Consider the following 25275-nt stretch of genomic DNA (forward strand, 5'->3'; position numbering starts at 1 on the left):
GTGCATTAATTTCTCACCACATGATTCCACGTGAATTCATCGACTCTGCCCTAATCTTTGATTAAAGAATTCGGAGGCATAGCGAACTACTCTTCGATACATGAATTCATGTGTTTTTAAAGTTACGCCTTAGTACGAGGATTTCACTTTCTAATTTTTTTATGTAGAATTCTACGTTTTCCTTACTACGTGCTCATCTTTTCAAAGTTTAATTGTATAAAGTACTTAACAAGTTTCGCTTTGGTACGAGGACTTCGCTATTCTATTTTCCTAATATATAATTGTACTACTTTTTTTTGTTGGATTTCTCAAATTTCCAAAGTTTTTAATAATATAATATAATATAAGTCTATATGGCTTTTCGACTTTTCAAAGTTTAATTGGTACTCTTTAATTCAATATCATTGTAATATACTTTCTTTTATTTGTTCATAAAAGAATGATATATTTTTCAGTCTTTTCGATCATTTAATCTTAATCTTAGCATCTTCATTTGATCCTTAATCGCATGGCTTGTTATGACCAACTTGATATTAAAGTTCAACCATTGTATATCTCTCTTTGTCTCCTCGACCTTATACTATAAATAAAACTGAATTATTTCCATCTAAAATAATACTCCCTAGAGTTTGACTTATTGATATGATAATGCTTAAGATGACTATACCCTCCCTTAGAAAAGAAAAGGAATAAAAAGAACTAAGTCTCCAGCAACGCTTCACCCAATCCACCTCTCAAATTTTCCTGTCTAACCTCAGCCAACAAAATGCCGTTGCCAGAGACACCGACGAGGTCGCCGGCGCCATTAACGGAGACTAGATCTCCGACGCCGTTGTTGTTCCGGCGGCATTCAAGCAGGGAAATACGTAACATAGCCTCAGTTTCGAGCAGCATATTGCCAGCTTTTGGAACTGTGATGGGTGAAGGCTCTGTTAAGCTTAAAAGATTTGTTATTGCTCCTTATGACCGTAGATACAGGTATGTCCTTCCTTCAACACCTTTTGTCATGAAAGGCTGAGTACTTTGACTTTATTACACATGTTGATTAAAGACCGTTTTCAATGGATCTTATAGTCTTTTACCACTTCTTGCTTGAAGAGACAAAACTTACTTCTCTTGTTGAAGTTTCCATTTTCACAACGAGTAGCGACGCCAGAATTTTTATTTAAGGGATGTCAAAATATATAAAAGTAAACATATGAAAAAATCTAGGAGAGTCAACATATAATATATATATATATATATATATATATATATGCATATAAAAAAAATCTTGCTACAAGGTGGCTCCGCCACGGTTCACAAGTAGAGATCATCAAAAGAAGGATGAGAAAAGTGATGTACGCATACTCTTAATCGTGTGCGGTATTTTCAGAAAATTGTGCAAACTTGATCCAAAGCAGACACTATCAATCGTGTTAAAGAATATTTTTGGGCTAGGTTAGCTTAACAAACTCGTACCATAGTTGTGGTTTGACAAGCAAGTATGAGGAGAGTAACTTTCTAGTTGCAGTGATGGTTTAGAACGAGTTGATTATTGTCTTTCCCTGCAGTATAGATAAAACATTATTATTTTGATGGCATGGGTGGCATACAATTTTCTCCAAATAAGCCCATGAATTTGGTGATATGCGTCATGTGTTACTTGGTTTGAAGGAAAAAATGTTGGGTGGCGAACAAAGTATCATATTGGAAAGGGAGAATTATATCTCGTATCACTTGGCCCAACAACCATTAGAAAATGGCCCCTATTTGAAGTCCTTACCCAGTGTAACTCAGGTTGTACATAACCTGAAATTTACTTTTCACCCGTTAGCCCACCCTTTTTTTCTTCGTTCTTCTTCTTCTTCCCGTGTCAGTCTTTGCACCCAAAATTTCTCTACTATTGGTATTCTCCTTCAATTACTTTCCGGGTTCTAATGATTAACAAAGGATTTGAAAAATAAAAGTCACCATTAAAGGTGGTTCAAAGATTCAATTTCAGAAATTGAGTTTTCCGATTTGTTAGTTGTTTGGAATGAGTATTGTTCTCACAAAATCATAATCGAAATTTAACAAGATTAGCATTTAAGAAGATGAGATTTTAGGTTTCTCGCGTCTGTTTTTGCGTTTTGTAGTTGTGATAGGTATGTATAAACCTGAAGATATACAAAATAAAAAAAAACACAATTCGGAGAAGTATTGGTTATGGAAGAAGGCACGAATGAGTGTTGATTGAGTGTCTCGATCAATGGTTATACTAAAAAGGGGAACTCATGATTTTTGTTTTCATTTTTGTTTCTTTTTTATTAATTAAATTAAATATTTATGGGTGAAAAATGAGAAGAGAACTACAATAGGGGTAAGTAGGTGCCGAAAAAATAAATGTGGTTGTTATAATTAGAGGGAATGGGGAAAGGAAAGATCTTATTGATATTTGGCTACATATTTACAAACTTATAACTGAGCTAAAATAGTGCAAGGTCAACTTATGGAGTGCATTATTGTGTAATTTTGTCTATTGGTGGAAATTATCAAGAAAAAATATTACTATAAAGTGTAGGATATTCTATACTTCTTGATACATATTTGGAAGTTTTGAATTCCATGGACTGCATTAAAAAATTATTGTGCCAAATTTGGTATAAAAGTGTTTATTGTCAGCCCCTTAGACGTAGCAAAGTATGGAAAACGAAAATAAATTAAAGGGATTCTTTTTATCATGTCCAGGCCCCTGAAAAATGAAGATGTCGGAACTACCTCATTTTACTTGATATATCACAATTGGAAAAGACGATGTTGGTTTCACAAAGGAAAGAATTGCTAAATTCTATCACTAATACATAGGGGGAAAGACTTGACATGCAAGGACTCAATGAGAATAGAGACTTGAACAGGGGAATAGAAAACCAACAAAAGAAAATAGAGGACCATTATATATACTCTTAAGACATATATCAAGATTGCGAGTTTAAAGTTAAAATGCTTTTAAATATAAATTATTTTTTTTTAGAACGAACTGATAAAACGAGTATGTCACATAAATTAAAGCGGAGGGAATATATAAATTGTGACAGAAAGAATATTCCACAACACTCTACAAAACTCAGGAAATTAAAAAGAAGCAAACCTATACATGCATCTTATCATAACTATTCAGCCTGAAATATAAAGGAGAATTTTTCACTCTTCTTTTTAATAAAAATAACCTAACGGCAAATGCAGATTGTGGCAAACATTTCTGGTGGTACTGGTGGTGTACTCAGCTTGGGCATCTCCCTTTGAGCTGGCATTCAAAAAGGCAGCAACTGGAGGACTTTTGCCAGTTGATTTAGTGGTGGACGCCTTCTTTGCTATTGACATTATTCTCACTTTCTTCGTTGCATATTTGGACAAATCCACTTACTTGCTCGTTGAAGAACATAAGAAAATAGCTTTCAGGTACCCCCTTATATACGTTCATTTTGTTTCAGGCTGGGGCATTTCTGAGTGGTTACTTGCTGTCAAGGGGTTAAATGGAAATATTTTTTTGTACATGCATTTTAATTAATAACTTCATGTTGACGAGATTGTATCGCGATAAGCCTTGATAAATGGTACTCTTGTGATGTCACGTGAAATAAAAACTAGTAGGTAACAATGCAGAGAAAGCTTTAAGAGAAGGCACTTATTGTTAGTGCAGCAAAAGTTTGAAGGGACTTGAGTAGAGAAGTGTAGTTGTATTGGAAGAAACTTCTATTGATGCAAAAAAGAAAACTAAAAAGAAAAGAAAGAGAGAATTCTTATATTTGTATTTCTTGATATAAGAGAAGGTGCGTACATGACACCTCAAGGGAATCTCACGTCGAAATGAGATAGCTAGATAGGAAAGCGAGAGACCTTTATAAGGCATAATATAGGTTCACATAGTATTACACGTTTTTGGGCTCGATAATGGTGTAGCCATTATAAATCCATGAGGCTGAAAATACATGTCATCAGTGGCCGACCCAGGAATTTGTGCAAGTGGGTTCAATCTTAGAAGTAAATAACTTAAGTCGTAAAATAGTAGCTGTCAAGTGGGTTCAAATAAAATATTTGTACAAAATTTATACAGCTTTAATCTTAATTTATACATATACACATTATTATTTTTTAATGAAGCGCGTCCAATTGAACCCCGCTTGCCACCACATGTGTCCGCATATGGCAGTAGAGTTGTAAACTTATTCCTCAAGTACGGTGGGGGCAAACCTCAACGATGAACCGAGTCCCTTCGGAGGGGTATATGTGTTCCATGACAGAGGGCAGGTCGACAAGGACATGTAAAATAAAAGGACCGGAAAACTTAGGTTGACAAAGAAGGGTGCACATAATACTTCAGGCAAATTCCACATAAGAATGGGTGAGAAAAGTGAAAGAGCTTTATATATAAGACATAGCACAAGTTCCCATTGTATGCGCACTTTTGGACTCGATAATAGTGTAGCACAAGAGACAAATTTGTGAGGCATGTTAGCCTAAAGGGGACAATACGTGCCATGGACCTAGGCCCTGGACAAATCTTTTAGGTTTCTTTTAATTAATTTTTTTTCTCTCAGTTTTGCCTATGAAGATTACAATTTCAGTATTTTCTTCTGTTTGAAAAGGTACGTCACACATCTATGGTTTCCAATGGATGTAGCTTCAACTCTACCATTTCAAACCATAAATCGGATCGTCACTGGAAAAATGAACCGAGGACCAGTCTTTGGCTTCCTCAACTTGCTAAGACTCTGGCGTTTGCGCCGTGTTAGTGAATTCTTCTCAAGGTATACTTACAATGCTTAAACATGGAGTCAATTCTGAAATGTACCATGAAATTCTATTATGTATGATCTCTTCCCCTTAATTCCTTCCAGGCTGGAGAAGGACACTCGATTCAGCTACTTCTGGACAAGATACTGTAAACTTATTTGTGTAAATACTTGTCATCTTAGCTATACATTACATCTGTTTTACCTGATCATATATTATAGGCATGAATATATATCTACTTGAAATGGCTTTGATTTTCTTAGTACTGTATTACATGACAGGTGACATTATTTTCAGTACATTCAGCAGGGTGTTTCTATTTCTGGCTGGCAACACGTTATCATAATTCAGAGGATACCTGGATTGGGAAAAATATTCCTGATTTCAAAACAAAAAGCATCTGGCAAGGATACACGTACTCCATGTATTGGTCTATTACAACCCTCACAACAGTCGGATATGGTGATCTCTATGCTGTGAATACTGAAGAGAAGATTTTCACCATCTTTTACATGCTTCTCAACATTGGCCTTACTGCCTACTTCATTGGCAACATGACTAACCTTATTGTTCATCATGCTGTTCGAACATTTGCCATGGTGGACCGATCATTTTCCTGCATTAATTTTCTCGATTTTTTTCAAGATCATTCATAGTTCCATAAACCAAATTACTTGTGAATGTATGCAGAGGGATGCCATCAATCAGATTTTGAGATATGCGAGCAAGAATAGACTTCCAGAAGGACTAAAAGAGCAAATGCTAGCACATTTGACACTGAAATTCAAGACAACAGAACTACAGCAAGAACAAGTTTTAGAAGACTTGCCAAAGGCTATAAGATCTAGCATTTCACAGCAGCTCTTTCGTACAACCTTACAAAATACCTACCTTTTCAAAGGAGTCCCCGAAGATTTTATAGTCCAGTTGGTAATTTTTTCATCCCTAGTGCAGCTAATTTATTTAATCTGTTATTAACAGGGAAGAGGGCTTGTTTTGTAATCATCAAAACTACAACAAGCCACCCCCTTTTGTTTTTCTTTAATAAGCAATCTACCTTCAAGCTCAAATCAATATTCTTCAATAAGCTAGCTACCTTCCAGAGATCATGTTGTTCTTGTTTTAAACTGTGCGCTTTAGCAATCCACAGATCTAAGCTATATATGTCGTTTCACTTTTAATACTACAGGTCTCAGAGATAAAGGCAGAGTATTTTCCACCAAACGTGGATATCATTATTCAAAATGAGATACCAACAGATTTCTACATTATTGTATCTGGTGCCATGGTATGTGCCATTTCACTCAACTACTCAAGTTTTAATTAGCTCTCTTGGTATTCCCAGACAGTTACCAATTTACTGATTAACTGACCGCTGCAGGATGTTGTAACATACAAGAACGGAACGGAACAGGTCCGAACGTATTTCACTTTTCTCTTATGAAGATATTAACAGTATAGAGCTACAATGATTCGACATAAAATTCTCTATGCAAACAACTTTTAATTGGGATATATATGACTATTAATTCTTCTGATAAAAAGTTCAAATGTTGCTGCTGACAGTTTCTTTCGAAGTTGGGGTCTCAAGAAATGTTTGGGGAAATAGGTGTGATGTTTAATATCCCTCAACCTTTCACAGTGAGAAGTAAGAGGCTTTCTCAAGTTGTCCGTATTAGTCATCATCATTTCAAGCAACTGGTCCAGCCCCTTAAAGAAGACGGACAGATAATTCTCTCCAATTTTCTTCAGGTGCATGCTCTGGTACCTTCTATTTAGTTGCTACTAATATTCTTGAATATCATAATATTCCCAGTAAAAAGTGAGTTATCCATTTTCCCTGTACCTCACTCTATCCTTGTTAGACTATCAGACATCAGAAAATACTACATTCCCATTAGATCAACATTCAGCTCTTCCCTGGGTTATATCTCTGTTTTATACTTAATTATGTCACCCTTATTGCTGATCTTAATTTGTGGCACTATATTATCAGCATCTGAAGGGATTGAAAAAGGAGGAGCTAGCAGAGATGCCGGTCATATCAGAATTTCTAGATGACTTAAACAGTGAGGTAATTTTTTGTCATTAACTTGCAAAACCTAATGCATTAAATTGAATACGAACTTAAGTCTGACTTGTTTTTCATTACTGTTGAACATTACCGACAAATTTAATACACCTGCTTTCTTTTGCAAACTTACCGGAGTTATGGACCTAATAATGATGAGCATGGAAAAATATTTACAAGAAACTATCTCATGCTAAGTAGCAAACTCAAACAATATCCCCAACTTCCCCAAGAAATTGGAAAGAACAAAAAAAAAGGTGCAATTGGTAAGTTTCTAAGCACTCTTAGACATTTTCCATTGACAGAAACAAAACGTACTCCAAATGACAACTGCAATGATCTCTTAGTTGACATGCAGAATGAGCAAAATTTAAAAGTGCAACAAATGCAGAAGTAAGAAGCAGAGTCCGACAAATGGAAACTTCCAACCTTTTCACTAAGAATAAATTTTATGTTGTTTCATTGATCTCTTGCAGGAAGCCACAGTGATTGAGGCTGGAACAGAAGATCATGCCGGACAAGTTCAACAAGAAAACAGTAAGCTTTCCCTTCACTTTGAATCAACGCTGATGATAGAAAAGTATGCAGTTCATATCAAAATTTACCAAAGATAAAATATATATCATATAACCTATTTCTTTGATAAGGAAACTCAGCCCAATAAGAGACCGTACGAATGTAGCTCATTCTCAGAGAGTTTAGTCGAACCCATTTTGTCTCAGGCCTTCTATACTCATGTGAAAATAATAAAATGTGGAAACAGAAGGAGTTATTTTATGCTAGCTGCATCTTTATCATGAAACAGCAGCTAGGTTTGGAGCTCAAGTGCTCTTATACTATCCTTTGTACTTCTGGAGATACAAGACATAGAGAGGTGGAATGTGCATACCAGTTCTATCTGGTTAAGATACTATTATCAGTTCTGCAGAACTTGATGTAATCTTGATACTTATAACCATTTAACTGAAAGCCAAGTTATGTTCTTTTATCTTGTTGTTGACTTAAGGTTAATGTGAACATTAGGAGAACTCTGAACCCACTGACTCAAAATTCTGGATCATAGAGAATAATCAGAAGTGATGGACATAAATGAGAAAAGGGCTGGTTCTGAACAGGCTAAATCATCAATAGATAAATTATATGTTGATTAGTATCTGCTATACCCTTTCTCAATGTTCCTTTCTTTCTGTTCCATTTCAACCATGAATGGGTGTGACTACTACTTTTAACTTTATTTTTCTGTATCCATGCATATGACAAAAATTTGCTTCAGATGTTCCTATGGTATTCTCATTGATTCAATTAACTTGACGGATTCTAAGCCCTCATTTTGGATGCAGTAATACCCACAGCTCCTGCCCTGTCAAAGACGCTTCCTACAAGGGTGATAATTCATGGATATCATCCGGATGGTACATCAAATGAAAGAGGAAAACTAATCCATCTACCTGATTCAGTTGAACATCTTCTAAGTATAGCAGGTGAGCAAATTTTGAAAGATCGTAAATCTTCTCGTACTTTTTGAATTCAGCAATTCCCTTCAACAATTTTATTTCTACTCATCCGCTCATATGAGATTTACGATCCTTTTGAATCAACAAAAGATTACCAGAAAGGAATTATGACGATATTCAGAATCCTGTCTAACTATATTATTTGGTGGATGCAGAAAGAAAGTTTGGGAAAAGAGGAACCACTATTGTCATGGCAGATGGTTCACAAATGGAGGATTTGGCTGCTCTGCGAGAGAGTGATCGCTTGTATATCTTTTGAGAATGAACTCTTATACTATATAGAGGAAACAATGAAACAAATGTACAGAAGATAATGTGTTGATAAGCCAAATCACTAGATGCATAAAAGTTGAAGCTGGCAGAAAATATCTTAAGCAACTCTCTGGAAATATCTTAAGCAACTTCTGTATCTCAACAGCATATATTGTATTTGCACTTTTCTGTTTCTTATTTAATTCAGCAGAGCTCTTGTCAATTTTGATCTGTGTGTGAGAGAGAGATTCCTCATGACATCATAAATTCAAAAAGTATAGCCATACTTCCCATCTAATCATGGGACGCTCACATATATCAACACCGCAGAATACAAACTGTTAGTTTTCAGATAAAACAAGAATGAATGTGAATATGCAGAAAAGTAAAGAGATAGAAACCTTTATTCTGGTTTGGATCATGTGCCTAGTTCAGTCCCCTTCGTTTACATATATTGTGAGCACTTTGATGATATTTTTTCTAGTACAACTGGGATGATTTTTCCGTGTTCATCACAAACATAACTAGGTTGGTTTTCACTTTATCACCAATAATGAATGTCACAAGTTGGTTTTCGCTCTGATCACCAACAATGAACATTCCTTTTGGTTTTTGATTCGATCATCAAAGGTACGTACCCATATAACTCTCTCTTTTCTCACTAATTTACTTCACTACACTGAGATACTGTTATAATGCTTTCTGGAAGTACGGGAAAGCAATTTAGAGTACGATGGCTTTCTTCTTATACCTTTTGTCTGAATCTTTCCCAAGTAAAATTATGACCATTGGTTAGTCTCATTAAAGCTGCAGTTTTTTAGCAAGACATACAAAATAAAAATTTCTGCATCTCATTAAAAAGTGAACACAAATTAAAACTCAACCTACATGTAAGATTGAAAAGGTGAGGATTTCTCAATTTCATATCATCGTCAGCTTCAAACGTTGCTTCTTCACTGGAGTGATTATGCCGTAGTACTAATTTAACCGAAGCTATCTCCTTGGAATGATGTTTCCTTACTTGTTGGTGTACTATAGTCATTACTGTCTACCTTCCGCACAGGATTTCGAACTGCATTGGCTTGCTTTTAATCTTGAATAAGTAAATTGGACCTTGTTCACTGTGTCCCATACTAGGTTTGATCCCAAAAGCTTGTCATTACCGGGCTCGACCACCCTGACGAATATAATATTCATGTATTTTCCTAATTCAAAAAATAAGATTTTAATAAACTTTCAAGAATATTACTTTCAATTCTCACATATTTTTAACATTTCTTGCAAGAAAGGAAAATTCAATGGAGTTCGAACTTTTTAACAAAGAGAAAAAAGTATGTGCATAAGATGTCATTTTATCGTAATCACCAAATAGCAATACATGCTGCACTTGAGCAGATTTTAAAGGCTGTAACACTACAAAATCATGTAAAAGTACCTAAAATTCAATGACCTAAAAAGATAAGACGATTCCAAAGTTTTCATTGCAATTGGAGAAAAGACTGAATAAGTTTCAAGCATAAGCTAATGGAGAGAGATAGAGAGAGTACCATTGACGGAGATATTAGGGTTACTGTTCTCATCGTCAATTTCAATGGCGGAAGTTTCCTTCTGCTTTGCCATTGTTGAGAAATTAGCTTACAACGGAGCAACCTTAAAGTTTTGACGAGACCCTGTCGGAGTAATGTCAGCGTTTTTTCAATTTGGTTTAATTTTTAGATCAAATTAATCCAATTTTCACTTTTTGGACATGATATGTACGATATTAGGAAGGGAAAGTTTTACCAGAATTAATACTCACTCCGTTTTAATTTAGGTAAATTAATTTAACTCGGCATGGAATTTAAGAAAAAAAATATTTTTAAAATTTATGGTATTAAAAACTTAGGGGTAAAAAATTTATGGGAGCATTAATATTTATGTGATTATAAAAATTTCTCATTAAGAATAAAATGGATAAAATGAAGAGTTTAAAGTTGAATTATTTTTAATTATAAAACTGCGTCGTTTTTTTTTAACGAACTAATAAGAAAAGTGTGTCATACAAGCAAAGCGGAGTATGTTTTTTTTACTTCATTTCTTATTTGAGAGAAGAGAATGATTTAAATAAATTTATTCATTTAGCCAATGCTAATTGAAAGAGGTTTTTGCTCATTTGGTGGATTCGGCCTTTTTCTTATCTCCAAATTGTACCAAACTCATTTGAACCCTTCGAGTTTATTCCAGACCTCACAAACAACTGTATCAACATAATATTCAAACTGAAATGGAAATACACTAAATGAGAAGTTGTGGTGTTGTAACAAATTTAATTTTTTCATGAGATTTAGAGCGTAAAAACTAGTTTTTACAAAAGAAAAAAAAAATGTTTTTAATTTTGTTCAATTAACAACACTCCTTATCAAAATGTCACAAATGTTGCACAAAAATCGACATAAACTAGTTGTTTTATATGCGACTTCTAAGCGCAAAACTATAAAATAAATATCTCATGTCTACCTGTAAAACTATAAATTCAGAATGCGTAAATTTCAAATGTTGTATTTCTTACGTCCCAATTTATTTGTAATTTTTTTCTTCTTTAGACATTTTATAATATAAGACACTATTTTATTTCAGTATAACTTTTACAGTTTGAACAATTCAAGTTCATCATGTTCTTCAATTTTAAAGTTTAACGTGATATTTAATTCTACGTCAAATAAACGTGTTAACAATTATTTTAATATTTTCCTACTATCAAATACTTGTTTTTCAACTACTATAAGAAAATATTGTCCCAACCCCCAAGCGCAAAATTTTAACTAAAACTTAAACATTTTGTGAAGTCAATTACTACGTCATATAATAAAGGGGTTTATGGATAGAACTATCACCAAGGGTTGATGGATGGACTCCATTTTTAATCAGAGATCATAGTTCAAGCCTTGAGAAATGAGAAGAGAAAAAAAAGTTGGTATGGACCGCTATTCCCATTGATAGACTGGGAATTGAAATAATTGGTGGGGATAGTGAATTCTGGATACCAAAATAATTATAGGAAGACAAACAATAATAGAACTATGTACTACTTCTTTTGACTTAGGGTTGGGCATATATCGGGTAAAACCAATAACCCGAACCGTTAATTTTTTATTGGGTTATCGATATTGGGTTAACGGTTCGATAACGATTTAGAATTTTTTTACTATTGGGTTATCGGTTCGGACTTCAGTTTGCCAATTTTGTTAATGGGTTAACCGATAACCCAATAAAAATTAATAAAATTACGACTTTATCCTTAAGTATATACAAATGCTAGGGCTTCAGTGCATTCTCTCATATTCTTTCTCAACCCCACTCTTCAGTTGCTTCATCTTCATTCTTGATAGACTTTACTAGTTACTCCTAGCATAAGTTTTTAGTATGCTTTATGTGAATTCTTCTCTTTTTTGCTTAACTCCGGTGAATTGTCTTTTCTTTTTTGCTTAACTCTAAATTGAGTTATCTTATCGGGTAAACCGATAACCGAACCGATAATGATCAATAACAGATTAACCAATACCTGATAACCGATATCTTATCGGTGTATCAAATTTATAAACCGATAACCAATATGTTAAACCAATAATATTCATAACCGAACCGAACAGACCGATGCTCACCCCTATTTTGATGGAAAATTTCCCTGAAATTTCCAAGCGTTGAATTAAGTTATCACTTTTAAGATGTGACAGAGAAATTACCGAGAAACACCCCATTCTTTTCTCGGGGCCTCCCTGGCCTATTTACGCGTTTTTCACTTTTCGTTCTTGATTTCCCAATATATAAGATCAATGCAGTTTTCCCCTCAATGAAAGTGCAACAGGCAGCATAAGTCATAATACACCAATTCCTAACAAAACTTGTTCACAGTAAGTTGTTATGAACGTAACAAGTGATCATGATTCAAGAAAGCGACCATTTAGTGGCAAAGATGAATTTTCCACAGCCACAAAAGATGCCATATTCAGAATTGCTTATCTGACTCTTATTGCACTTCTACAACTTCCATCGGAGAGAATAGATGGAAACCTAGTACCAACTATAATATTCACCAGAAAGCCTGCTATCTTTCATGCATTTATGTTGTCACTGATATTTGCATTCACAGGGTCTATGATGTCGGAATCTATGCGAGAAAAACAGCCCAAAGCAGCCTTGTATTGTCGAAAGCTGGCTGTATTTTCAATAGCAGTGGCTATGGGAGTATTTGCATTCTCGAGTTTGCTGTCCTTTTACAATATTGAGATGGTGGCTGCACCAAATACCCAACTCTCTGGTGCCTGATTTACTCAATGGATTAGGCGAATCTAAAGTGCAAATTGCTCTCACTGGTTGCTAGCTTGTGCTTATTTTCCTATATTTTGATCTGAAATTATGGAAGTAAACAAGGGGGAATTTTTGTGATGGACTATTTAATAAGCATTATTATACATGCTAAAATCCGCGGTGAATGAACAAATAAATGATTCCTATACACTAATATAAATATTGAATTGGACTGCTTGAAGGGATGTTTAGGGTCAATTGTGGGATGTTGAAATCGGTTTTATATTTGCCTTTAAAGCGTTAAGCTTAGTGCTACTGATGAATAAAAAGAATATAGTAAATGGTTAAACGTGCGTAAAAGAGGAATTATATATTTAGCATCTAAGATATGTTAAATTTACTGAGTTTAGAGTAAAACCACATTCATGAAGGTAACAACAACAAACCCATTGTAAGTGTAATCCCACAAAGTAGGGTATCAGATAGCATTTACGCAGACCTTACCCCTACCTTTGAAGGTAGAGAGGCTATTTTTGATAGATCCCCGGCTCATGAAGGTAAATGTCATATAATACAAGTCACATTATTAAAGAAAATGTTTGCGTTGTGTCTATTTATACGAAACTAATCAAGGGGTGGAATTTATACATCGAGGCAGTTAGAAATAGCTTAGACCCACGACTGCTATAGAAATACACAGTTTCTTGGGTTTAGCCAGGTATCCAAAGATGTTTCATGGAGGGGTCCATTCTTTGTCATCAAGGCAAAGCCAAAGTGGCGGCAGATGTGTTCAGCTGAAAAATTAAGCAGTCTAGCTCATCTTTCTCTTACGTCTTACCAGGAGGGCATTTGCTATATAAGTTCTAAGTCTAGGAGGTAGTGGGGTGCGACTTACACGTTGAGGAAATAGGAAAGCTGTTAGCTTGGGTGATCTTAGTCTTACTTGTAGGAGTGTATCAAGGCTAGCCATGCAAAGACAGATTTTATGCGAGCTTTACAAAGAGGTTATAGAGGGAAATAACAGACTTTCACAATAATGGTATGTTGCAGCTTTAACCATCACCTTTGTGTGCTAGACATAGATGACCTGAAGAAAACCATTCAAGGAGTGCACTGTTCTTGGTGTACAGTACATCCAAGTTCCATGAAAATGTATCGGGGTCTTAAGCAGTTGTATTGGTGTTGGGATGAAGCTAGATGTTGTACAACTTAATACATCTTTTCTTTGCGTGTAGTTGCTTTAGGCACTACTTGACATCTCTTTTATACAGCAAATCTGTGGTAGCTAATGGCCAGCACTAGAAAAAAAAGGTAAAACAAGGTAGGTTGCAAATCCAGGAAGAAAAAATGACAACGTAAGAGAAAAAATCAAATTTTAAAGTTGGTGGACTGAGAACAATCAAATGCTGTATTAATCCAAAATACAAGCAATGGGGCTTCTAGTAGAGAACCAAAGAGCCAAACTTAGCACAATTTTCATCACGGATTCAAAAAAAAACAGAAAACCAGGACATGAAGTCCATTATTCGGAGAAACAAGGAGCAACACCACAACTAGACACCAGAAACATCCAGAAACAACACTTGAACTAAACGACCCTCAACACCACTCCTTTTCTTCTTTCTCTTCCTCTTTCCAGCAGTCCTGCAGAACAGATTTTGGAGACCCACAGAAGGAACTCCTAGCAAACTTCTGGTAGACAATAGAATCACCCTTACCAAGTTCTTCTGGGCTCCACTCAGCAAGAGAGTAGCCCTTAACATCGAGAGAGCATGTATTCTCGAGTAGCTCAAGATCAACATCAGCATGCAAAGCAATAGAAAATTCATCAGGCTGGAAACATGCCAGTACCCTCTTAACCAGTGCCCCCAGACTCAAGAATTTAAAATCATATCCAACTGCTTCAAAGCTAGCATAACTAAAACCATCTTCAGGTGTAACATGAATAGTAGAAAGTGCAGCTCCTTCAATAGAATTCATGGAGTAACCACAAGGATCAAACTCGAAATCGCATATATCAGAGTTGGGAAGGATCTTCCTAATGCCGGATCTAATAGTCATTTGAGCTGCCAAGCTAGATTCAGTCTTGTAAAATATAGAAGCTTTCTCTCTATCCAAACTAGTCATGCACATCTCAAGAGTGTACACAGGGTTCATAGACTGAGTAGGTCCAGCCGAGGCAGAGTAAACATGCCATTTTTGAAGTTTGTCAGGACTGCCCAAAATCACAGCTTTGCTGCCTGAAGTAAGCTTTCCAAAGTAGCTATCAAGAACAGCAACTTCTTCAGAGAAGTGACGATGAGGAAACGACTGAGCACCAGGGAAAATGAAACTCCCACGGGTATACTTCACAGCTTGTACTTCGAGTGAAAGGGTATCAGCCAACTTCAGGATGGCAGGAATTGAGAGAAGCAACTTTGTGGTACCACAGGTCTTGATGATTATCTTGTAAGAATAAATGAAAAGGCTCGACTCAGAGAGGACATAGGAGTCAACACACTCATTAGAAAGAGAATCAACTATGGTGCACTCAGCAGGTCCTAGAATCTCATCCAATTGTGCTTTTGACAGAGATCGAAGTCCTTTTCCTTCAGGATCAGCGAAAAGGCCAGGTTCAAAAAAAGAAATTTCAAGCCTCTTCTCATAACCTTCAAAGCCTATGGCAGAAACTGGTAATGCCACTTCCATGATGAAAATATGTTCACAGCAACAAATGATCTTTTAAAGAAAATTGTTCACAGCCAAGGAGAGCAAGAGCAGAAAGCAGCAGAAGGAAGAAATTGAGGAAAAGGAGTGAGGGTTTAACAACAAAAACAATTGACAGAAGGAACTTTTTTTGGGGATTTTTTCTTTTTTGTGTCAGGAGACACGTGCAGGAGAGAAGCTTAAGGAATGTCAGGATGGTTTGCGAGCGCACTGCACATATACAAAAATAAGAAAGTTGCAAGTGATCAGAATTCTTAAAGCTCATTTTCTAAGGTTCATATCCAAAACAAATGAAATCCAGATACTTACGTTGGAGTAAGCAGCTGATCTGAACTTCTTGATTCCACCGTTTGGCCGAACGTCTTCAATACTGTAGCCGAGGGGTGCTTCGTAGGGTAAGGATTTACTACTAGAGTTTTTACCACCTTTCGACTCCATTAGATCATTCACCTGGATTTGCCAATAAGATAACTAAAACTTAAGATAGCATTGAAACAAAGTAACATAATAAGAGCAACTTAAACAATCACAATGGCAAAGTGCAAACAACAACAGAAGTAACAAAAGGAGTCCAAAATGACAGAAAGGGTCAGATGACCTAAAATCAAATGCATTCCAAACATCACAAATGCAAATGGCATATCTGTAAGTAGGATTTTCATCTGTAGTTTATGACATCATACAGTCAGATGCCAAATGGAACTAGAGATAAAGTGGATTCTAGACTGGTGATATCCAAGAGCTTAAACGAAAAGAAGAGTAAATATTATCAGAAACCAAAACGAAATACTAACCAAGATTAAAAAGTAAAAACGTAGATAATAACTTAAAGGCTCAAAATGTACTTATAAATGGACAGTTTAACTAGCATTTGTGATCAACTATCCTAAAAGGAATTCTAAGATAACGTTAATGATATTACTGGAGCAATACGTATTAAGCGGACATATACTTAATGTCAACAACAATACAACCAATATTAAATGGACAGTTTAACCAGCATTTGTGATTAACTATCCTAAAAGGAATTCTAAGACCTGATAACGTTAATGATATTACTGGAGCAATACGTATTAAGTGGACAGATACTTCATGTCAACAACAATACAACCATAGATCCCCATGAACAATGAACTGCAGAGTAGTATGACAAATGGTTCACTAGTTAATAACAGTAATAACAATAATAATAGATGAAGAAACAGGAAAAAGAAGCAATAATTTGGAGCTTAGCAGCACTTAAAGCTGAACAAAATTGCTGAGCGAGATAGTTGGCCAAGATAGGATTTACAGAAATTGCATCAGCTTACAACTACTTACTAGAGGGGATCAAAAGAGAGCAAGTATGCACATATTTCTATGACACCCTACATACATTTTTCTTTCAAGTCCTAAGACATGCAAACTTATAAATGAGAAAAATTGCCAATTAAGCTCAAGGTTAAGCAAAACTCCTATCACTGTGTACCATGTACTTCAACCAGAAACCACGCATTGAGATTAGGACACTGATCAGCAAAGGCTGCAAATAGTACTCGTAGCAACCACTGATACTTCAGTAAAAATTTAACAAACTTGGTAATCTATAAACATCCTTATACATGGCACACGTCTTATTTTCATTATGACATAGACACAATAATTCCAATAATGCAAGTAGAAAGAATTTTACTTATAGTTTTCCATGCATCGGCCAAAAGAAACAACACAGCTTGTTCAAAAAAACTATTTGAATAGAAAATCTTACTCAAAATCTATTTAACTGAAGAGGAAAACTTATTTTTTCAATAAGTAATTATTGATTCCTTCTGTATTTCTACAATGTAACGGCTTCTATTTCATTTTACTTTCCCTATATTTCCTGAATAAATCAATCTTGGTTTGAGAATTTTTAATCAAAAAAATACAAAACAGAATTTTGATTTTTGGGAAATACGAGGAAAGTTATATTGAGAACTGATACAAGCACAACAAGACACTTAGGGTAGAGGGAATGAAAACTACAGTAAAATCCTAATATGTTAGATCAATAACTTGATATCTACACTCCATTCCTTATTATGTAGCCCATTATCATTTCTTATTCCAACTCTATATTATTTTTTCAGCAAAAGCTTTTAGAAAGTCTACTTGGAAATATTGAAGTTATTTAAGCAATATGTACATCGTGATCTCTAGTTTTTTACAGCCTCTATCAAAAGCACTACTCCTTCCATTTCAATTTATGTGGCATAGTTTGACTAGCCATGGAGTTTAAAAAAGAAAAGAAGACTTTAAAACATGCCATAACATTTAAAATTACTTCCCTAAACTGTCTTCAGTTTAAAAAAGAAATGCAACATAAACTGGAATGGAGAGAGTACATAATAGCGTCACTTGGAATTTCAAAACATTAGAAATGAAGGAAATTCAAGCCATAAAGGGAACCAGTTGTTGATCCTTAAAAACCAAAAACTGTTGTATCAATCAAAAATATAGTCATTCATTATGTAGAAGTGAAAAAATAATCCAGTTAAGAGTATATACTCAAACCATATATACACACCCCCACCCAACAATTTCTTTTAATCAATTATATGCATATTCTCTACATGAATATTAAAATCTATAACAGCAAAAGGATCAAATAAATGTTGCAGATCTCAAATTATTTAAATCATCCATTCTATCTAAAAATACACACGCAGGGCCTAACAAATACAACATTATAGCCTATCGTTCCAGAAAAATCGCTATGGTAAATAAAAGACAAAGAAAAAGAATGAAAATAACAGATTGCTTACAATTGAGAAACAAGAGGAATGATTAAATAAGAATAAATAGAATACTTACGATATCAAACTTTTTGAATTGGTTTAAATCTGTCTATCACCGAATAAATTAATATCAACCTCCAATAATCCTACATCAACGAAACAAACGAATCAGAAAACAAACTCAACAAAAAATAATTACACAACAGATATTAGAGAAGATAATCTTTTGAGAATACTTACAGAGAATATATGATTGTTAAATCAGAAAAAGAGAGAAACCCTAGAAAACTGTGGCGCAAGAACCAAATTCGCGTGAGACGAGAAGATTTCACAGGATTCTCGTGAGAGGGAGTAGGAAGAAAGAGGAAACGATGGGGGTATTTATACAAGATGCACTGACATATTTGCCCCCGTAATCTTACGATATTACAGTCGAGCCATCCAGGAAATTTCATCCAACTGATAAAATAGTTGACTATATTGCCCTGTAAAGTGGGTACCAATGGGAGGTGGGTATTAGATTCTTTAAAGATTGTAAGATAGTCCTTATCTTACATGTATATATTCATATTATTACATTCGTTATATAGAAACAGGAGTGGCCCTTCCTTAAAGCAAGTAAAGCAACCGTTTTAAGCTTCATATTTGTGAAGGATCGATTTTTTGTTATACCTAATAGATTATGTATATGTTTAAAAAAGAGTTCTGTAAAGTGAAAAGGTTTGATTTCTTTCTTTAACAAACATAGAGAAGAAGGATTTGCAGTTGTTATGATTCTACCAAGAAAATTGCACTTGAAATGAATATTGAACCCGAATTTCGTAAGAAACGTGTGATATATAGGAAGTAACAATTTGATGCGAATGTTGATAATGAAATCTCAAAATCTTTCGAAGAGTCCTTTAGAGTTGGTTACTTTTATACATAATAGACAAGACTATTTTTTTAGTTCAAAATAGATTTGAACAATTCGAAGCATATAAAAATATTTTTGGTTTTCTATTTGGCTGTAAAAACTAAGATCACTAGATGTTGAAAATTTGAAAAAATATTACCTTAATCTTGAATGTTCCTTAAAGCATAATAATCAATTCGATATTGATGGTTCAGATTTACTTTCTGAATTAAAAGTATTAAGAAAAATAGTACAATTAAGATAACATTTTAATGATACACCTAATCAAATAAAAATATATAATTCTTTCCCAAATGCCTAAATTGCTTATGGAATAATGTTAATAACTCATGTTACTGTTGCTTCAAAGGAAAGAAGTTTTCAAAATTAAAATTGATAAAATTTTACCTTTAGAACAAAAATGTCACAAGAAAGGTTAAATGGATTAATTATATTGTCAATTGAGAAATACATATTAGGAGTTATTGATTATAAGAAAATTATTAATAATTCTGTATCTAAGAAAAACTAAAAAAAAAAGACTTCAAATAAATAATTAAAAAAAATTAAAAAGTTAAGGCCCCTCATAAAGTTTGGCTTTAGGCCACAAAATTTGTCGGGTCGTCACGGTATAGAAAGCACTGTGTTGGCTTGTATTTTTTTTTTTCAAAAGAAATGCAACTTCTACTTTCGATCTTCGATAATGTAGCCAAAATCCTCTAAAAGAATATTGAATATACTCGTATAAGAAACCCACTCGATTATGTACCGCATAAGGTCCATTAAAGAAGAAAATACTTCCTATTAGAATTTTGGTTTACATAGCTCGAACTTAAGACTGGAAAATTATTTATATTCATTACAAGGTCCACAACCCTCGGTGATGTTCTCCCACATGATATATTTTTTAATTTCAGTTCCAACTGATTGGCTGATAATTGATATGTTGTATGAGAAGGCGATGATGGAAATGGATGGGATGGAGACAAAAAATCAGATTTTCTTTTATAGATAAGTGGCTTTCAGGATTCTTTAATTAAGGGCTAAAAATTAAAATGATAAGGTTCTTTAAATTGGGTCAAATGGAAGGAAATGTAAGATCCAATTTGTCTTTTTACATGAATGACCTTGTGGCCTTTTGTTTTCTCATGACTCCAAAGGTTGGCTACTTGTCTTTCATATTCTTGTTCTCCTTCAACATCATTGATTCACGCCATCACGAGTGTGTTTGGGCACCATCTATACATATATATATACAACAACAACATACCCAATATTATTCCACAATGTGGGGTCTAGGGAAGATAGTGTGTATGCAGACCTTACCCTTATCTTGTGAAGATAGAGATGTTGTTTCCAATAGACCTTCGGCTCAGGAAAGTATAACAACCACATTAATGAAAAATATAAACACGAAGGGGCAGCCCTATTTGGACAGCTTTCATATTTATCTTTTTTTCCTGGTTTTTTTTATTTTTTTCCCTCTATTTTATTAGTTTAGTTTATATTAAAAAGCCTTTTACATTAAATTCTCTAAACGTTATAGTTCTTCTCCCATTCCCTTTACTTAATTTTTATTAATGTGTTTTATTAATGCACCAAAGATGGGAAATAAAAAGATAATAACCTAAGCCTCGTGTGCTATCAAAATATGATCCATCTGTTTGTAACGACCCGACCGGTTATTTGAGCAATTGCACTTCGCTCGGTTGTTTGAGAGCATGAGTATCTCCGTAGGAAGTATTATGACTTATGTGAATCGTCAGTTTTGGATTTCAGGTTATTCGGAATTGATCTGGAAGAATAATTCTCAGCTAGAAGCTTAAAATTTGAAAGTTTTGACCAAGTTTTGACTATTTAGAATTTGACCTCGGATTGGATTTCTGATGGTTCTGTTAGCTCCGTTGGGTGATTTTAGACTTAGGAGCTAGTTCGGATTGTGATTTGGAGGTCCGTAGTAGAATTTGGCTTGAAATAGCGGAAGTTGGAATTTTGGAAAGTTTGACCGGAAGTGGACTTTTTGATATCAGGATCGGATTTCGATTCCGGAAGTTGGAGCAGGTCCATAATGTCAAATGTGACTTGCGTGCAAAATTTGAGGTCAATCGGACAAGATTTGATAGGTTTCAGCATCGGTTGTGGAAGTTTGAAATTTCAAGTTCATTGATTTTGAATTGAGGTGTAATTCGTCGTTTCGATGTTGTTATGTGTGTTTTGAGATATTAAGTATGTCTGTGTCATGATATGAGACTTGTTGGTATGTTCGAACAGGGTCCCGAAGGGCTCGGGTGAGTTTCGGACAGGTTTGGATTGTGTTGCGCTCGTTTTTGATGTTTCGACGTCGTTTTTCAAGCATAAATGGTACTACACTAAGAAAATGAGCTCCGATTTCTGTTATTATTGAAGCATTAGATCCGTATCATAATTAAGGAGATATAGCAAAAAGAATCATCGAATTTGTACATCGTATGAGGATTTTATGATCATTTTACTAAGAATTGGGTTACCAAATTTTTCAGATTAATTACGAAATTGCCACTGAATTCGTATTTAAAAATTTGCACTATTTTCAAATATTGAAACCAATATATCTCCTTTAATGTAAGGTCAAATGGAGTGATTTTAGAGACTAACTTGACTAAAATTTCACAAAGAATCCATTGGAGGCATTAAAATCGAGTTTCGAGATCATTTGGCACAAGAATTGAGACAGAATAGCTGGCAGAAAAATATATAAAATAAGAGTTTGTTCATTTGGTCATATTTTTGAGTTGGGAAGCTCGGATTTGGGTGATTTTGGAGGCAGTTTTCACCATATTTATTGGGGTAAGTGTTCTCTACTCGGTTTTGGTTAGATTTCATGAATCCATCTTCATTTTTGGCATTTGATTAATAATTTCAAAGTGAAATTTGGGGGGTTTTGCCTAAAGTTTCATAAAGTGAATTTTTAAGCTTTGAACATCGATTCAGAGTTGGAATTGGACGAAACTAGTATGGTTGGACTCATAATTTAATGGGTTGTTGGATTTTATAAGTTTTATCGGGTTCCGAGATGCGGGCCTGAGTTGGGCTTTTTGGTCGATTTTGGGCTTTTGATTAAAGATTCGGCCTTTTTCAATTGGGATTGGTTGTTTTGGCATTGTTTGATGTATTTGAGTTATTTTTGGTTAGTTTCAAGCCATTCAGAGGTCTGAACGCGCGAGATGGCATTTTTGGAGCATCGTTTGGCTTGCTCGGTATTGGAATTGGCTTGTTTGAGGTAAGTAATAATTGTAAATCTAGTCCTGAGGGTATGAAACCCCGAATTTCACATTGCTTTACTATTTTGACATGACGCACATGCTAGGTGACGGGCGTGTGGGCGTGCACCGTTGGGGATTGTGACTTGGTCCATCTCGTAGCAACTATAAAGTTGCGTATTTGACTTAAATTATATGATACTTATGTGTTTTAGAAAAAAATTCCTATAAATTGGGTTGAATGCCATATTTGGGCCTTGTGCCAGAGCTGTTTGGACCCTTAGGGCCTTTTTCTTATTCTCCTCTCACTGTTTTGATTTAAGATCTATGTTCAGTCATGGTGTGTTTACTGATTTCATAACTTAGTCTTTATTACTCCGATTTGATGCATAAAATGATATTTTGGGCTGAACACCCTGTTTTACTGATAGCCCGAGTGGCTTGAGAGATTTCTGACTGAGTGAGGCCGATGGGCTGTGTTGTGAGGATATTATGGGATTGGGTTACACGCCGCAGAATGTTGCTATTGATTTATGATTTTTGTGAGGTTGCGGGCCTGATTGATTTATGCCACGAGATGGCTTGTTATGAGGCCGAGGACCTGATTGATTTATGTCATGAGGTGGCTTGTTATAGCGCTTGGACCTTATTGGTTTTGGTAGTGTGTTGGCTTGCCTAGTACCACGTTTGGTGACATCATGACAGAGTTAGTTTTAGGTCATAACAAGTTGGTATCAAAGCCTAGGTTACATAGGTCTCACGAGTCATGAGCAGATTTAGTAGAGTTTCACGGATCGGTACGGAGACATCTGTACTTATCTTCGAGAGGCTGCAGAACCTTTAGAAAATCCCACATTCTTGAATTCTTATCGTGCGACATTGATTCAGCTTGAAATGTAACTCTTAAAATTCCTTCCATGCGTTCGTATGCGCGCATGAGCGCTCGGTATCAGTTGTGCATCGACAGCTTGTTATTCCCTGAACGAGAGGCGAGATGTGATTTCTGTGTGTTGATGTTGGGTCAGTCTGGAGGACTTAGGGCCGGACTTTGCATGTAGCTTGAGCATTAAGGTGTTGATTGTGTGAGCGCGTGCTTTTGGATTTATATGTTCGGCAGTGTCCTTATTAGTGGAAGTGGTGGCTGGATGGCTACGTGATGAGTATGATGTGTCAGTTTAATGCTATGCCACTTGTCATCATAATATTTCTTTACCTCTCCTATTATATATAAATAGATGGGTACATTTAAATTAAGCACCCACCAAATCAAATATGACAAGGAGGTGCAATAAAACTATCAATGGAATAGACTATCTCAATTGATGATGGAAGTTCACTCTGTAAGGAAAATGAGTAGATAATATTGACTAAGAACAAGAAGGAAAGAAGAACAACTTATCAAAAATAATGTGTCATGGCAAGCCACTACCTTGAAAGCGATTTTCACCTGACTGGGTACAAATCGTTAAGATCGATCGCTCCCCAAGATTCCATAGCACCTCCAAACACGTGCACTCGTGGCTGGAAGTTTAGAATTTGCACAAAATAGTTGCCCAGAAAGAAGAGAAGATGAAGGTTTTTCTGTAGTTGTTACAGAAATTAAAATGTTGTAGGAAGAAAGTGATGATTAGCAAGATGAATTATTGGTTAAGGATCGAGTGAATATGATGGCTAATAGTCATCTTATTTATAAGCAATTAGGGAAGTTGCATGTATGACAAGTGTGGAGAGTCTTTTAACACTTGTCCAAATATATTAGTCCATTTGACAAGTGTACCTAGTCTTCTATGGATGAAGCCACATGGTAGATTTGTATAGCCATTTGTCAAAGTCATTCAACACTTGGCTTTAAGGCTTCATGCAAGAAGTCACCTGGAAATAGATTGAAAAATAAAAAGACTCATGGCTATTGGTTGTAAATGGATGTTCAAAAAGAATTTTTGACTTTGCATTATAAATAATACCAACACACTCAAAGCGAAAAAAATTGATTAGTGAGAAAAATCTTATGTACATAATATTAGTATCATATCAATAAATATATCGAATGTGTTTTGCACATTTAACTCTTACTATTAGTTAGTAGCCACTGTTATTGTGCAAGTTTTTTCAATCATCCAATTGGCCACCAAGGCACCAAGTTGAAGCTGGCTTTTGTATTAGTAACGTTCATCGTCCCTCCCACCGACAAAGGCATACGAAGGACATACTACGGTCAAGGACAAAAGAAAAGAGAAACATAAATAAATGATAAAAATGAAAAGAAAAAAGGAAGTGGGTATGGAAGAAGTCGGGAACGCTTATGTGGGTCTTGTATTCCTCAAATTCCACAAAACTGTAAATACCTTATTCTTCTACTTCACCTCTACTGCCCATTCTCAGTTAATAGTACAGAAATCTTTCCAATAAAACTGGCAAAAGAGACAATTCAAGGATCCATAAAAAAATTTGTTAGTCAGTTCTCTTCTTACATCTTGTTTTGTAAGAGAAAACCTGTACTAATTGGGTTGAGTTGAGAGTCTAAATGGATATTGCTCATTGAATTAGCTCTATTGAGTTGGTTAAGCAATGAAGAGTACAATGAATTGGAAAAGCAAAAGAGCAGAATCAGCTTTAAAAGGCGTTGCTTCTCGAAATTTGGCCATCTTTCTCTGTATTGGCTGCTTCGGTGCTGGAATGCTCTTCACCCACAGGTTCTTTCTTTCATCTTTATATGCATTTCATTTCTATTTTTTTCAGAAAAATTTCTTCTTTTGATTGGATTATGATGGTCTTCCTATCTCAATCTTGCAGTTTATTA

At 35.1% G+C, this 25275-nt stretch overlaps 2 protein-coding genes and 1 long non-coding RNA gene across 4 annotated transcripts; 1 reads left to right on the top strand and 2 right to left on the bottom strand.

The window, feature by feature from the left end:
- The first annotated feature begins 635 nt into the window (after positions 1-635).
- LOC104246926 (potassium channel KAT3-like) lies at positions 636-8795 on the top strand. The gene is made up of 13 exons (XM_009802834.2): positions 636-978; positions 3205-3420; positions 4608-4769; positions 4860-4917; positions 5037-5354; positions 5446-5685; positions 5945-6043; positions 6137-6169; positions 6322-6507; positions 6752-6829; positions 7303-7363; positions 8167-8307; positions 8496-8795. The coding sequence occupies exons 1-13, from the start codon at positions 767-769 to the stop codon at positions 8597-8599; spliced, it is 1908 nt and encodes a 635-aa protein (XP_009801136.1). The 5' UTR covers positions 636-766; the 3' UTR covers positions 8600-8795.
- On the bottom strand, positions 5267-10330 carry LOC138882300 (uncharacterized). Of its 2 annotated transcripts, XR_011403809.1 has the most exons (4): positions 10140-10317; positions 9481-9797; positions 7256-7392; positions 5267-5371 (listed from the first exon to the last, which is right to left on the bottom strand). It is a non-coding gene; the product is annotated as an uncharacterized lncRNA (long non-coding RNA). The 2 variants fall into 2 exon arrangements; XR_011403808.1 differs by lacking the exons at positions 5267-5371; positions 7256-7392 and having other exon boundaries at positions 9345-9797; positions 10140-10330.
- Positions 10331-14235: 3905 nt separating this feature from the next.
- On the bottom strand, positions 14236-18700 carry LOC104246931 (S-adenosylmethionine decarboxylase proenzyme-like). The gene is made up of 4 exons (XM_070162278.1): positions 18582-18700; positions 18418-18487; positions 15895-16035; positions 14236-15795 (listed from the first exon to the last, which is right to left on the bottom strand). Exon 4 carries the CDS (start codon positions 15565-15567, stop codon positions 14479-14481), a length of 1089 nt encoding a protein of 362 aa, XP_070018379.1. The 5' UTR covers positions 15568-15795; positions 15895-16035; positions 18418-18487; positions 18582-18700; the 3' UTR covers positions 14236-14478.
- Positions 18701-25275: the final 6575 nt, after the last annotated feature.

Source organism: Nicotiana sylvestris, chromosome 11 (genome assembly GCF_000393655.2).
Source record: "Nicotiana sylvestris chromosome 11, ASM39365v2, whole genome shotgun sequence".
Classification (NCBI taxonomy): Eukaryota; Viridiplantae; Streptophyta; class Magnoliopsida; order Solanales; family Solanaceae; genus Nicotiana; species Nicotiana sylvestris.

What these genes read in the sequence shown, in the direction of transcription:
- LOC104246926 (XM_009802834.2), top strand. Translation starts at nt 767, where the DNA reads ATGCCGTTGCCAGAGACACCGACGAGGTCGCCGGCGCCATTAACGGAG. An exon ending in GATACTGTAAACTTATTTGT is followed by an intron (nt 4,918 to 5,036) that starts GTAAATACTTGT and finishes ATTACATGACAG; the next exon opens with GTGACATTATTTTCAGTACA. An exon ending in ACAAGAACGGAACGGAACAG is followed by an intron (nt 6,170 to 6,321) that starts GTCCGAACGTAT and finishes TGCTGCTGACAG; the next exon opens with TTTCTTTCGAAGTTGGGGTC.
- LOC104246931 (XM_070162278.1), bottom strand. Translation starts at nt 15,567, where the DNA reads ATGGAAGTGGCATTACCAGTTTCTGCCATAGGCTTTGAAGGTTATGAG.